Genomic DNA, 16,713 nt, shown 5'->3' on the forward strand with positions numbered 1-16,713 from the left:
GTATGGTCTCTCTGCTCAATCTTAGCTAATGGGGGTTTGGAAGTAGGAAGTCTGAGAGATATTGGCTCAGTATATTATGGAAACTGCAGCCAGAGTATATGCTCCCTGAGTAACAGAGAGCTATAAAGCTGTAAATCTGGATGCAGCATCAGCTTGGCAGTTTCAATAATAGCCCAGGCTCATCAAGGACTGTCTCATCTTGATGATATAACAAAAATCAGATGAGGATGTTAGGTATATAGAAAATGGTCACTATATAAGTGTGGCCACCTCTATAACCAGACTAAACTTCAGACCTAGGCTGAAAATATAGACTTAGTTTCAAGTAGTGTAAAGAGCCTTCCTGCATGCTACCAGGTATAGAGTAGCAGCAGGTTTCTCTGATCTACTCCTTCCTACAGAGGATAGTTGTTATGCCCATGCATCAAACGGTCACAAAGCACCAAAGATAAATAAATAAATAAAGAGGTAAAGCCTCTGGTTTTTGAGTGGAGGCCAGTAATATACCAAAAAGTTACGGACTTTACTGGTTTATATTTTTTTGTTTGTGTGTTAGCCCATTTATGTCTTTTAATATATCCCTAAAAAAACATATAAGTGTATCACATTTTCTGCAGGGACTTAGTAAGAAATGTGTATATTGATTTTCCATGCACAAAAGGTCTCCATATACTTTAAAGGAAGTAAATTTATTACGAAGGCCCCTTGATATGCACTCTATTATAAATAAAATCCCATTTACACTCATACCATCTCCATTTTATAGTTTTTTTTTATTTAAAACTGTAGAGGAAATAATGTAAAAAAGAAAAAACAATAGTGTTGTCAGTGCCGCCAGGGAACTTCTAGTCCATTATTAAAATGACAGGTCAAGTTATGTCCTGGATGCCAGAACAGGGGTGTACAGGGATAGTCCAGTACTTTGCTGACAAGTGATGAGAGCAGAGAACGCTCAGCTTTTCTTTTCTGCTTTTTCGTCATGTAAAAACGTCAGTGAGTTGATCATCATGTAGCGGGAGAAGAGCAGGTAGAGATGACGAAACCAGAGTAGTTGACTCTGATGGTGCAGCATTGCCTCCTGCAACACAACCAGACACAGCATCAATATTTAGTTTGTGGAACATAATCCAATTAGTTCAGATAACGGCAGAGATGTTATAGACCATCTGTCATGGGTGGGACTGTCCATGTTCATAGATCTAGTTGTTTCCTTTTTTGCTTTAATTGAATATACAGCACATGACCGGGCACTGAGGTTCTGACTATCTCTCCAAACATTCATTAAAGAGGAAGAAACCGTCCTGCAATTACATCGTCCTGGAAGTTCTAAGAAATGAATATCACCAAGCACGGGTATTTGTGAGACATCTATGCCCAGGTTTAGAGAGTACAAGCATGCGTCTGATTTGTCTCTTTCGGCAACACTAATGTTTCTTTTTCACACTAATTTTCATAAATGATACCTAATCCATTTTAAGAGAAAATACAACCATATTTCCTCTAAAGAAGGGGTGCACAACTTTTTCTGGTCCGAGGGCCAAATTGCTATACTGAACCACTTCCAAGGGTTGGAAGGGTATTCCCAACTGAGACATTTATGGCATATCCTAAGTATATGCCATAATAAATTAAAGTAAGTTCCACTTCTAGGATGCCCAACTAATGGGAAAATAGGGGTCACCTTCCCCCAAATCAGCACTCCAGAGAGGAGACGATGCATGTAGCTCTCTCCATTGTAGATGGTGGATGTCGAGGTAATGGGCTGGCATTTTATAAGTCCTATAAACTACAATGGAGAGACCTACACGCATATATGACACCTCTAACTCATATACTCACTTCTGGAGTGCCAAACGGGTCGAGAGACATTAATTATTCTCCTAATAAATAGGGGGACCCAAACATAACACAGTGCATTCTTAGTACTTGTCCTAATATATAGGGACCCAGACATAACACAGTACATTCTTAGTACTTGTCCTAATATATAGGGACCCAGACATAACACAGTACATTCTTAGTACTTGTCCTAATATATAGGGACCCAGACATAACACAGTACATTCTTAGTACTTGTCCTAATATAGAGGGGACCAGACATGACTACACAGTGCATCATTAGTACTAGCCCTAATATATAGAGGACCCAGAAATGGCTGCACAGTGCACCCTTAGTACTGGTCCTAATATATAGGGGACCCAGAAATGGCTGCACAGTGCACCCTTAGTACTAGTCCTAATATATAGGGGACCCAGACCTGGCTATACAGTGCACCCTTAGTACTTGTCCTAATATATAGGGGACCCAGACATGACTACACAGTGCATTCTTAGTACTTGTCCTAATATATAGGGGTCCCAGACATGACTATACAGTGCACTCTTACTACTTGTCCTAATATATAATGGACCCATACATGACTACACAGTGCATTCTTAGTACTTGTCCTAATATATAGGAGACCAGACATGGCTACACAGTTCACCCTTAGTACTTGTACTAATATATATGGGACCACCAAGGGTTAAAGTTTTGGGGAGGGGGAGTGTTCTCTCTATTTTTTTGTCCCTTTTTTTTGTTTTGTCTTATTTTTTTCTTTTTCTCCTGGTGTTTTGGAGTTCCGAGGCTAGGAGCCCTCCCTGGTTTGGGTTTGTTCCATTATGGGTAGCTGATAAATAAATGTGAAAATGAACAGCCAAGTACTATGTATTATGAGAAATGCACACAAATATGCAAGACACTCAGTGTTTTGACTTTTGTCTTTTTTTTCAGTTCTCATGTACTGTGATGTATCAGCAAGGTGTGCATTCTTTATGAGGTCTGCTGTTTCTGTTTATTTGTCTATTTTAGCTAAATAAACGTTACTTAAAAAAAAAAAAAAAAAATAAATATATATATATATATATATATATATATATATATATATATATATATATATATATATAGGACCCAGACATGACTATACAGTGCATTCTTAGTACTTGTCCTGATATATAGGGGACCCATACATGACTACACAGGGCACCCTAAGTACTTGTCCTAATATATAGGGGACCAGACATGGCTACACAGTGTACCCTTTAGTACTAGTCCTAATATATAGGGGACCCAGACATGGCTACACAGGGCAACCTTAGTACTTGTCCTAATATATATGGGACCAAGACATGACTATACAGTGCATTCTTAGTACTTGTCCTGATATATAGGGGACCCAGACATGACTACACAGGGCACCCTTAGTACTTGTCCTAATATATAGGGGACCCAGACATGGCTACACAGTGCACCATTAGTACTTGTCCTAATATATAGGGGACCCAGACATGACTGCACAGTGCACCCTTAGTACTTGTCCTAATATATAGGGGACCCATACATGGCTGCACAGTGCACACTTAGTACTTGTCCTAATATATAGGGGACCCATACATGGCTACACAGTGCACCCTTAGTATTTGTCCTAATATATAGGGGACCAGACATGGCTACACAGTGCACACTTATTACTTGTCTTAATATATAAGGGGCCAGACATGACTACACAGTGCAACCTTAGTACTTGTCCTAATGTATAGGGGATCCAGACATGGCTATACAGTGCACCCTTAGTACTTCTCCTAATATATAGGGGACCCATACATGGCTACACAGTGCACACTTAGTACTTGTCCTAATATATAGGGCCCAGACATGGCTACACAGTGCACCCATAGTACTTATCCTAATATATAGCAGACCCAGATATGACTACCCAGTGCACCCTTAGTACTTGTCCTAATATATAAGGGGCCAGACATGACTACACAGTGCACCGTTAGTACTTGTCCTAATATATAGGGGACCCAGACCTGGCTACACAGTGCACCCTTAGTACTTGTCCTAATATATAGGGCCCAGACATGGCTACACAGTGCACCCTTAGTATTTGTCCTAATATATAGGGGACCAGACATGGCTACACAGTGCACACTTATTACTTGTCTTAATATATAAGGGGCCAGACATGACTACACAGTGCACCCTTAGTACTTGTCCTAATATATAAGGGGACCGAGACATGACTACACAGTGCACCCTTAGTACTTGTCCTGACATATAGGAGACCCAAACATGGCTACACAGTGCACCCTTAGTACTTGTCCTTATATATAGGAGACCCAGATATGGCTAAACAGTGCATCCTTAATACTCAGTATGTTGTGCACCCCTGTTCAAATGTTAAAGCGAATTTTTAATGAACTAATCTTCTTGTGTGTTACGAAATACACTGAATAAAAAGTTTATTAGAGACACCTAATTGGTAGAGCATTGGACGTCATTCGACCTTCAGAACTGCAGCACTTTGTCATGACAAGATTCTACTTGGTGTTAAAATCCTTCAGCAGGAATATTGGCTCATGTGGTCAGAATAAGCTCTCTGCAGTTGTTGACATGCTGTGAAGAGCTGACAGGAAGGGTTCATCAATTCATGCTGCCTGTGCTAAATTCTGGCTCCAGATCAGCATGGTGCATCAGAAAGCTGGATATATCTGACCAGGTGATGTTTTTCCACTGCTCACTGATCCAATTTTTGCTCTCTTTTGTCCACCGGAGTCTTGCTTTCTATTTCTCTTAGCAATGGCACTAAAACTGGTCATATAATGTTATAGCCAATCCGTGCTAAGAAACAATAAGTTGTGCATTTGGACACATAACTTGGAGCACCAACGTTGTATCAGGCCCGCTACGGATTCTCCATGGAGAATCCATAGTGGGTCCCTCCTGCCCCACGGACATGAGGGCTGAAAATAAGAATTAACTCACCTCTCGCCCGCTCCGGATCTTCCCTTTGCCGCAACTTCATCTTCTCTCCGTCGCTGCCGGATCTTCTTTCTTCGGCCCGGCAGATGCGCAGGGCACGTCGGTTGCGTGCTGCGCGCATGTGCCGGCCCGAAGAAAAAAGATCCGGCCGCGACGGAGAGAAGATGAAGCCGCGAAGAAGGGAAGATCCGGAGCAGGTGAGTATATTCCGATTTTAGGTCTCCCGCGGATCCGGACGACTTCCATAGGCTTCAATAGAAGCCTGCGGGAGCCGTCCCCGCGGGAGACCCGCACCTAAATGGAGCATGGTTCATTTTTTTTCATGCTCCACTTTTTAAAAAATCATTTTTATTGACCATCCGCAGGTATTTATCTACCCGCGGGTGGTCAATGCATCCCTATGGGGTGCGGATCCTAATTCATAATTTGCCCGTGGACATGAGGCCTTAAGCACATCACTCTCGACACAGTAGTACAAGAGTCTAGCACCGATCACCAGGGCCTTGTTGCAAGTCGCTGAAACAGTTTGATTTTCCCATTCTAATGTGGATTCACACTATAACTGATCCACGGAAAATGTGCTTACTTGAGTTTACGCTGCACTCTGGGCTCACAGGTCTAATTTCCATACAAGGAAGCTCCAACCGTCAAGGGGCCTGTATCTCCAACAGGCTGTATTGACGCAAGGTGGTTGGGGTTCAGTTAAAACCACATCAGCGAAACCATACGCATTTTTGCCACAGTTTTGATGTGGTTGATGTAAAAGCTGCAACCTCGTCGATAACCACACCAAAAGGTTGTGATTGTGAAGTTTTGACAATGCTCTTTTTTTCTCGAATCCTAACTACTCCATGTGAATCCAGCCATACAGTAGATATTCAGTGTATATAGTACTCACAGCCTCAGTGAATATACATGTATAAATCAGTTATTTATTATATTGCCATTATGCTTGTATGCTATAAAAGCTGTATATTACACCGGTCTCATTGATGATATCCATTATAGCCAAGGATGGTAATGAATCTATATGCAGCTAGTAATTCCCCTTAGATGCAATGATAAGATAATTATTTGCCACATGGGCCTCACTTGATGCAATCTCATGTTAATTCACACTATTAGCCGGTCTCAGGCCTCAACAAGAAAATCAAGAAATGAAAGATAATACAATCAGCTCCCTAATGTTTTGAGACACAAGAGACATTGAGACTGAAGAAGAAAACCTACAGAGAATGCTTACAGCTGCGCCATGAGAATATGTATATAGATAGATAAACTCTTTGTCAAAAAATATCAGGCACCTACCGGTAGAAGCAGTTGTCATTTTGATGAAAAACTCGGCATGCAGTTACATCTAAAGCTGATAGCCTAATGATTAGAGCTGTGGCGTGATTCGATGAACGGTCTTGCCACCTGAGGCCCTAAAAGTCATTCCAACCTTGGCATATAAAAAGGCTCTCAGAGGCTCCTTGTGCGCAGTGACCTCTTTCTCCACTTGTGTAGAACTTTCTTGACCACTTGACCCCTCTACGACACAATCAAAGAGACTTCGCCCAGTTAACAGTCTGAGAGGGGCCATATTATTGGGATGTGAGACACTGAATGGTCGTATCAACGAATTGGTCGCTGCCTGAGGTGTTCTGACCAGACTGTTAGGAGGTGTTGGGACCAGTGGATGCGTGAAGGTACACAAGGCGACTGGGCTCAGAATGCCCCAGACAGACTACCAGTAGAAAATCGCCCGACAAGCACGAGCAGCTCCAAATGTTTTGTTGCTCGCCTTCCAGAGAAAGGTGGCGCCATTGTTACACCCCTGTGTCTGTCTGAATTTTTTCCAGATGTTTGGCTGAAGGACATTTGGTCTCACAATGCTCATTACATGTACTGTCTTTAACACCCACCTCTCTTTGCAGTGGTGTCATGGATGATGAAACTGAACTGCTACGGACGGTTGTCTTCAGCGACAAATCTAGTTTTAGTTTGGGCGCTGATGACGGCCGTGTACATGTCTGGAGACCTCGGGGTGAGCATCTCAATACTGACTTTGCTGTGAAGTGGCACACTGCCCCCACTGCTGGTGTGATGGTCTGGGGGGCAACCCTATACAACAGTCGGTTACCCCTAGTGGTAAGAGGGACAATGACAGCTCAGCGATATGTTCAGGACATCCTGCAGCCACATGTGTTCCTCTCATGGCGGTTTCTAAGAGGCAGCAGGATAATGCTCAGCCGAACACACAAGGGGGTCACAGGAATGTCCCCATAACATTGTCACACTTCTGTGGCTGCCCGGTCACCAGATTTATCACAAATAGAACATGTACAGGACCATCTGGGACGCCATATTCAACAGTCTACGTGTTTGCATGATCTAGAGACTCAGTTACAGCAAATATGAACCGATATGCCGCAGGATACCATACAGAACCTGTATGCTTACATGCTTTCCATCCAAGCTAGAGGCGGCCCAACAGGGTACTAGAACTTCCATGCCCACCCGTATCACATCTTCCATCCAAGCTAGATGTGGCCAACAGGGTATTGGGGCTTCCATGCTCACCTGTACCACAGCTTCCATCCAAGCTAGAAGTGGCCAAACAGGGTGCTAGAGCCTCCATGCCTGCCTGTATCCCATCTTGTATCCAAGCTAGAGGTGGTACAACAGGGTGCTAGAGCCTCCATGCCTGCCTGTATCCCATCTTGTATCCAAGCTAGAGGTGGTACAACAGGGTGCTAGAGCCTCCATGCCTGCCTGTATTCCATCTTGTATCCAAGCTAGAGGTGGTACAACAGGGTACTACAGCCTCTCTTCAAGTGTTGAGTTTTTTCCCAATAAATTTGCTCTGATATTGTATGTGTGTGTATATATATTATATATATATATATATATATATATATATATATATATATATATCTCAACGCTACAATCACACATAGAAAGGTTCATTCCATTCCGACAACTCCTGTTAGGGGCTTATTTTTTTGACAATGACTGTAGATAGGTTAGGCCTCCTGTCCACAGGTGATAGTTAACTGCGTTACCCGCGGCGATAATGCGCACGCGGGTAACGCAATGAAAGCTTTCCATAGGATAACTATGGAAAGCGCAGCCCGATGTGCATGAGCGGAAAATCGTGGAGATTTTCCTCTTGCATATATAAAAATCGCGATGCTGCGATTTTCTACGATGAACCTATCATAACGATAGGTTCATGACAGAAGATCGCGGTGACATAATGCGGTGGTATATCGCAATGTCCGCAGACAGCCGGCCTTAGGCTGTATTCACATACTGCGAGTGCGATTTTGGTAAGTAGAAAACTTGTTTTCCTGCACGTTTGCGATTTGCATCCATTTTTCACTGCTCTGCACTTCTTACTTCATGTGGACCCCATAGTAACATGTTAAAAAAGGATCGTACACACATGCACTCCCATCATATGCGAGTAGGATACGTTTTTTGAAAACACATAGAAAAGGATGGGCGATTCTCGAATAGGAATCACACAAAAATAGAACATGCAGCGATCTTTCAAACTCACACTAGCGGTCGGAGTGAAAAACCACATGTGAGAATTGACTAATTTAAATGAAAAGCTTCTTTTTCTGTGCCAGTTTTATCCATCCCGGACCCAACAGAACACAGGAAAATCGCCGGTGTGAATGCAACCTTAGATAGTTAGATCCCAGTGACATATTCACATTATACACATTAGGGAGTACGACTTTGGTCAGTAAAAAAAAACTGACCATTTTTGTGTGATACAAATGTGACTTTCATGCGTTTGCTATGCGTTTTTGCAATTTTCCCACACGATTTGCATGTGTTTTACATCCTTTTTCCCGCGTGTATTTCACTGATCTGCGCTTCCTGGTTCTTTTTTTCATGTGGTTCCCATAGTACCAGGTGTTAAAAACAGATTGCACTTGCACGGCATGGGAGTGCGATCCGTTTTTTTTAATGCTCCCATAGAAGATAATGGGCAATTCTTGAACAAGAATCACACAAAAATCGGTCATGCAGCGATTTTTCTAAGTCGGGCTGTCAGTGTGAAAAATCGCATGTGTGAACTAATCCATTCAAATTACAGTTCTTTTTCCATGTGAGTTCTGTCTATCTTGCACTCACACGGGAAAGTCACCCCTGTGAATACAGCTGTAAATGTATTACAGAAGTAGGCCTAATATACAGACCTTCCGAGAGAAAACAATAGGTCCTCCGAGCGATAGGTAACGACTATCACCATCGCTGCTGGCTCTGCGCAGTAGATGCTCTAGTTTTAACACAGCGGGTGGCTTTGTGCAATGCAGGTCTCTTTATATTACCCCGTACAAGTCAAACAATAGAGGCATGCATCATATAAAAAGATGGAACAGTCTGCAAGGTATAGACTAAAAGCTGTAGTGTACTACACACAAAAAACGTCCAACCAGCAGCTGTAGATAGACCAAATGATAGAAAATGGAAACCATGGGCATTATTTTCTCTGACGCCCAACAAACAGCCCAGTACTTATCATAACAGTTTCATAGGCACCATTAGAGATTTTTTTTCCCAGGCTGGAAATTGACTGTAACACGTGTTTTGATGCAGAGCTGAAGAATTAAGCCAATTTCGCATCAAAATATGCACAGAGCCATGTGTATTTTGGTTTGGAATTTTCCATGTATTGTGGCCAAATTTTGCCCATGAAAGGTCCCTTAGGTCCAACATTATAGCACCTGCTCACCATTCAATGCCCTCATTCAAGAAAATTGACCATCAGGACTCATTCACGTGCATTTCAATCCATTAAAATAGACCATTTGCAATGTTTATTTGCACCTTGCATGCGTTTTTGATGCATGTGTGCATTTTTTTACATCAGTATCGGATCTGTATTCATTGTTTTTTTCCCTACAATCACAGAGGTGAGAGAGAAAAAATGTACAAAGACATAACTCACAGAAAAAGAAGCCAAGAATGCACCATCTGATAAACTGCAGGGCAGGCTCAATCACCATTAGACCCTGGTAGAATGCAAAGAGCCAGACTGCAATATGAACAAGCTGAATGTTCAATGCCGACTAGTATACAGCCACCCAGCTCAACCCAGCCCAGATTGGGGGACCCTGCCCTGCAGTTTAACAGATGGTGCATTCTTGGATTATTTTTTTGTGAGTTATGTTTTTCATACAAAATGCAAAAAAACTCCAACTGTCATTTTTTTCCCCCCACTGTCTCCTGGCAACATGCATAAAAAACACAGTGAATACACATCAGTTGTTCCTCTGGCTAGCTGTCAGTGTAGCGGGGCCAGGTGTCGGCATCCGTGCTAAGTGCAGGAAGAGTAATAGACAACTTCACTCCCATTGAAATCAATACAAGCGACGCCTCCTATTACACTTCTGGCTCTGACCGCAAAACACAGAGCCAAAAGTGTAATAGAAGGAACTGCTTCCATTGATTTTAATGAAAGTAAAGCCATCCATTATTCTTCCGTCGTGAACATGGATGCGGATATCCATCCCCACTGCGCTGACAGTGGGACGGAGGAATAGCTAATCGGCGGGGATCCTGAGCGGTGGATCCTCACCAATGAAATCTACTCCTGAGGATGGGTCATAAATAGTAAATGCCCAGAATTTAAAACTTGCTTTGAAAGAGTGTAGCTCCAAACAGGGTTTTAGCCTTTAGATGTAAAACCTGAATGTTCTCATTCACTGACTGCAAGTGGAGAGATTGCAAGCTGTGAAAAGTTGAAACAAAGTTTGTTAGAAAGTTGCACGTGTGTTTATTATATACGGCAGTGGCAGATGGTATATTTGGGTGGATACACGGCATCAGACTGTCGTGTAGAAATGTTACCTTGGCCTGTTTGTATTGTCTTCCCGATGATATGAAGACGACATCTCGGCTGCAGAGCCAGCTCAGAGGCAGGTCCAGTAGTGAGATGTATTTCCTGAATACGCTCACAGATTCCAGCAGCAGTACGGAGCATCCTGCGTAGATCAATATGGACACAACACCAATTAGTAACATACAAGTGGTGCTAAGAAATGTATATTTTTAAAGGGGTTGTCCATGGTAAGAAGAATACTGCTGCGTTTTAGAGGAAACAGCGCCACATCTGTCCATAGGTTACTTCAGGTATTGCAGCACAGCTTAATTAAAGCGAACCTCAGAGACAAACAAGATGGCTGCAACGTTTCTCTGACTAAGGGATGTACATTGTGCTTTAGTATGCATCATTAGTCTTAGACACACCGCCTGTTTTGATTGGCCAATGCTGTCTATGTGATCGGCACTGGCCAGTAAGAGCAGCATGTTTTTTTCTAGAATCACTTAACGATCAGGGAAAAATAAAGTGCACAGATGTGCTCCTTGGTTTTTTTGCGCACCAATTGACTTGAATGGGCAACTGTTGTCTGAAAGGTTGTACAAGAATAGGACGTGCCGTAATTATTTTCCTGCATTGCCTCGTGGTGCAATGCAATGTGGGAAAAGATCGCTCATGTGTATGACCCCATTCAAAAGAATGGGGTTCATGTTTGTGCAAGATTGGCGGCTGCATGAAATCCACATTATATTTATGCAGACTTGCCGAGGAATGGCTGTGAAATTCGCCTTTTGGAATCCGTAGTGATTTCACAGCACATACACACGTCAGATATGCAGATTTTGCAGCACATTTGTCTATAAAGCATTTTCCTCCATGTGTGAGGGCACGCTAATCTGATTTAACCCTTGGTGACATCCAGCGTACATGCGCATCAGATATACACGATCCCACATACGTGTCTGTCAGATGTGCGTTTGATTTTAAGTCACTCCCATTGCGTCTGTTAACTATTTAACAGTTTTGATAGCAGCAATTAAATAGCCCAATCAGCATGTAGACGTCCCGAACTGGGACTAGCAGGGTGCTGCTCAGGTGTCATGGTAGCCAGGGGCCTTCTGAAGACCCCCCCAGGTTTGGCTATTAAGATGCTTCTGTGGCACATCTTAACGGAATGCCTGTGAAAAAACAGTACACTGAAATACTAAAATATTGCAATATACTGTATAAGCGATCACACTATCCCAAGTCCCTTTAGAGGACCAAAAAATGTAAAAATGGAAAAAAAATCTAATTATTACGAAAAATAAATAATATTGAGAACGTGAAAAACTTACTTTTCCAATATTTACAATAAAAAAAACTCAAAACAAAAAACATATGTGATACTGCCACATCCGTAAACGTTTGGCCTATTAAAACAATGCATTTTTTTATACCGCACAGTGAACGCCGTCAGAAAAAAAAGCATAATGCCAGAATTGTTGCCCTTTCTCCAAGAAAAACATTTCATAAAAAGTGATCAAAAGGTTGAATACAGCCCCAGAAACCACAGCTATGTCAACGGAGAAATAAAAGCGTTATGATTTTTGAAAGTGGGGAGGAGAGAACAAAAATGAAAAAACAAAAAAATGACCATTCCCTCAAGGGGTTAAGTGTGAACAAAGGAATTTAGAAATCATATATTTGCTTGTCAATCATATATATTAGGACTCGAGGCTATGGTTACATATAAAGGGATAGTATATGTCCATTATTATAACTCCTTCACGAGCAGCGGGGATCAGATACATATCTTCTATCATCCCCAGCAATGATTACACAGTTTATGGAAGAGGTACACGGAGAGGTTAATGGGTTAATAATTAGCAGGGTGGTGACATTGACCTTTCATGGACCGGATCATGGCACAACCATGCACCAGCTTGTGAGCAGGACTGTGACCTCACGGGAGATAAGAACAGCCAGATTTACATAGAGTGACGATAATTATCCAAGAGATGGAGCTCTATCCATGGGAGCAGCGGCTAAATGTCTACTGCTGCTATGAAGAATGAGTAGGAAGAATAGTGACTTCCTGCAACTAATAGGACGCAACTAGGCAAGGTCAGCCTGGCAGGGGCATATGGTGGACTGTGGTTTATAGAACAATAGACGGCTGCTAATGGTCATCCAAGGAGTGAATGTTGTAAATAGACATTCTGTTTCGTGACATCATGCTTTGTGCCGGCCTCTACATTATATTGTGGCATTTCTATTACAAGTGCCGCCATCATTCACATTTTATATAATAAAACATTTTATTATCGACTACCCTGTGGATAGGGAATAACTTCTAATTCTAGCATAATCCCTTTAAAGAGTTGTAAACTATTGATGGCCTACCCGTAAGATAGATCATCAACTGTAGATAGGCAGGGGTTTGTCGCCTTGGACCCCTGTCTCGCTGGGTCAATGCGCTCCAACACCGAGCCAATTTCTGTAGGAAGCTGTTCCCACTGGACTGTCCCAGTTTGGTATTGCAGGCCAAGTTCCCATTGAACTTGGCCTCCAAAACTAAGCAGGGACACTTCAGTGGGAACAGCCTCGTACAGAAATCAGCTCAGTGTGGGAATGCATCGGCCCGGTGAACAGCTGATGGGGTTGCAGATGAATCTAATATTAATAACGGGTTATCAATAGGTCATAACTAGATAATCGGTTTAAGAGGTTAATGGGCTTTCTTTGTTTATTCATATACACTACATCCATGTAGTTAACATGTCAACATGCATAATCACCAGATAATAAATCCATAACCCACCCCTAGATACATACATGGGCCTCAGATCAGCTCAGGGACTTCAAGGTTAGAGTGTAGGTGCCACTTTACAAAGAATAGAGATATGCAAACTTTTCAGAAGTTTAGTTCATTTGGCTCGCCGAATTTCATCAAAAAGTTCAGTTTGGTCCAAATTACTTTGAATCAAACTGCAAGAAGCATGGTAGCTCAGTGGTTAGCACTGTTGCCTTACAGCGCTGGAGTCCTAAGTTCAATTCTGACCAACATCTGCATGGAGTTTGTATGTTTTGTGTTTCTTCTTCTTGTTCTCCTCCTATGCATGGCGGCTCAGTGGTTAGCACTGTTGCCTTGTAGCGCTGGGGTACTAGGTTCAAATCTTACCAAAGACAACATCTGCATGGACTATTCAAAACTTCACTGAACCACCACCACTGTTTTTTTAATGAACTTCTAATTTGGTCAAATGAGGTTCAGGTTCTCACTGAACTTTTAGCAAAGTTCGACCTGAAACAGGATTCTACTAGTTCGGTTTCCCAACACTAATGAACAGCTGTAGGTCAAAGAGCCCCTTGCTTTACAACCCCTGTACCCTTAATTAATATTAGGATAATTGGTGAGCTTGTATAGTGTTGTACACAGGCATATTTGACAACCTAGCTCAACGCTCCTGTTAGGCAGGTTTCAAACGGCTGTCACACCGCTGCTATTCAGCCTCCATATTCTGGCCAAATTACCTGCTCTGTGCTCTACTGCACTGAACTTGGATAACTGTAGAACCTTATGGTGATCTGGGTCTGGTTCAGTAGAACTCCGGGAGGTCCAGGTATTGCAACCATAATACAGCCTAAGGGCGCATTCAGACGACCGTATATCGGCCAGGTATTCACGAGGGCCGATATACGGCGTCTCTCTCTGCAGGGGGAGGAGGCTGGAAGAGCCGGGAGCAGCGCGCTGAGCTCCCGCCTCCTCTCCACCCCCTCTCCGCCCCTCTGCACAATTTGCAATAAGTGGAGGCGGGACAGGGCTAAGTTCTGGGAATTAGCCCCGCCCCCATTCTGCCTCTCCTCATTGAAAATAGTGCAGAGGGGCGGAGAGGAGGCAGAGAGGGGGCTGGAGCTCAGAGCACTGCTCCCGACTCTTCCAGCCTCCTCCCTCTGCAGAGAGAGACGCCGTATATCAGCAGGCATGAATATGCGGCCGATATACGGTCGTCTGAATGCTCCCTAACACACATACTCACAGATTGCATAGATAAAAGCAAATAACTCATACCTTCACGTAACTCTCCAGAGCTGTGGAGGGATCTATGAAAAAAAGGAGAAATACACATTGACATATATGATAATGGGATAATGCAATAGACCAATATATGGACATTGTAAAATATGTTTGCAAGGTGTACTCGTGATGTTTTTCACAAATACTGAATAATCACAGTGGTGTTTAATATAGGTTTTTTTATTTTGTGATAAGGATCATTGCCTGGTCATGTGAGGGCAGAAAGTGCCTAAGTGGTAACAAATGTAGGCAGCCATTACAGTATATGGGGTTGGCATCTAGGAGTCTTCGGCTCACTGCCCTCCTTTCTTCTGATTCCTTTGTAGCACTGCCACCGTAATGGAGCCCTATCTTCTATGATTTTAGCTGTAAGTAAGTTTATCAGCCTGCAGGGTTTCATTTGGAGAACTGTGTGCTGGACCTCCCCTCAGGCTTTGTGTATATGGCTGCAGCGGTGACATTTCTATATACCCAGGTTGGCCGGAGTGGTGGCATTGAAGCAACTTGAGTTTTAATGGGCAAGTAAAGCTTTTGCTATTTCTTTCTCGCATTTCCTCGCTTATCTGAGGTTTTAAACAACTCAGACGGCCCCTTTAATTGCATATATTGTGTTTGTTTATTGGATATGGCAGGTTTTGTTCCTCGACAGAAAATATGTGCTTAATAATTAAGATTTTACTTATTTATGCAACGTGATTCATTCAACATATGTGGAATGAATGACATATTGAATAAATAAAATCCAATTATTTTCATTAGAAATATTAGTGCTGTGGTTTTCTGTTGGGGATAGTACAGTCTAATTTTGGTCCTCCACCTGCATCATAATTTCAGAAGGTGTACAAAACTTATATTTTGACTTCTGTTTTGTTCCTCTCCATGTCTAAGTTATGTTAAACGACCACTCCGGCAAAAACACATTTTTCTATACCTGGCCCATCTGGAGGTCTCCTCTGTGTATTGTTAGCCACTTCAGTGCAGCCACCTGTCTGATGCTTATCAGGCACCATCTTAATGGTGAGTTTTCGGTTTCACTTTGACATCTATCCCATGATGCAACTGCATAGTATTAGCGAAAGGCTATTACTATTTCTGCCTACAGGGTAAAGTTTAATTATCATTAACTTCTATAGTCAATTAAAAAGCTACAGACCATAAGTATACCGTCAGTTGGATGAGCTGTGTTCTCCTCTATTATGACTGTGTGACAGGAGATGTGTGATTATCATCAGTAACTGTCCCACTCTAAGCGGTTTCTGTGGTAGAGCCATGTAACAGCGTAATGCAAACTGAAAAAGTAATTAGTAACTGAATACATAACCCCCAAGTAGATCTGAGCTGATAACGATCTAAGGAAATAGAGGCCAGGAGTCTCAGATAGGAAGGAATAACTAATCAAAGTAACACTAACTCACTTAAATATACTATGAAAAACAGCAGTCAGAAGCGGCGCTCCAGTGGTGTACTGTAGTGGGTGTATGAAATTATAATGGGAATAAATCAATGGATTCACCCCAATTCAGCCGGCCCACTATAGGTAGGTCCGGTCAGTCGTCCAATCCGGATAAGTTTTAAAACCCAGGGGTACTGGGTATTACATATTCCAATGGTCCATAAGTGACATCCAATAGGGAGAGCAGCATGAGGTGGACTCCAGACATATATATGTTAGAGGAAATAAATGCAAAATATATGAGAAAAAATCTCAGCGCTCAGTTAGAAATAAACAGATTCCCTATTCAGGGTCTTACTAGTTGTGGGGTGCCTGATCCTATGGCACCCCTACAATCCCAGAAGGCGTATAATAAAGGTAAGGAGATGATCCTTGGTCAAATTTTTTAATGGCGACGCGTTTCGGCCTGGTTCCCAAGCATTTTTCAAGCATATACCTTTCGAGGTGCAATGGAAAGAGTCCTTAGAATAGACGTTATCCTGATAGACCTGGCTGGCACCGTCTGGTCCCTGCCAATGCAGACGGCGCCAGCCAGGTCTATCAGGATAACGTCTATTCTAAGGACTCTTTCCATT

General features: G+C 42.5%; 1 protein-coding gene across 1 annotated transcript in view; it reads right to left on the reverse strand.

Moving 5' to 3' along the window:
* Nucleotides 1-670: 670 nt before the first annotated feature.
* Nucleotides 671-16,713, reverse strand: part of PIGL (phosphatidylinositol glycan anchor biosynthesis class L) — a 114,519-nt gene continuing 98,476 nt past the window's right edge. The window contains exons 5-7 of the mRNA XM_066599521.1: nt 14,680-14,711; nt 10,655-10,788; nt 671-1,078 (exon numbers count right to left, since the gene is read on the reverse strand). Of these exons, the coding sequence (XP_066455618.1) occupies nt 953-1,078; nt 10,655-10,788; nt 14,680-14,711 (292 nt within the window). The 3' untranslated portion in view covers nt 671-952. The remainder of the gene's footprint in view (nt 1,079-10,654; nt 10,789-14,679; nt 14,712-16,713) is intronic.

Source organism: Eleutherodactylus coqui, chromosome 4 (genome assembly GCF_035609145.1).
Source record: "Eleutherodactylus coqui strain aEleCoq1 chromosome 4, aEleCoq1.hap1, whole genome shotgun sequence".
NCBI lineage: Eukaryota > Metazoa > Chordata > Amphibia > Anura > Eleutherodactylidae > Eleutherodactylus > Eleutherodactylus coqui.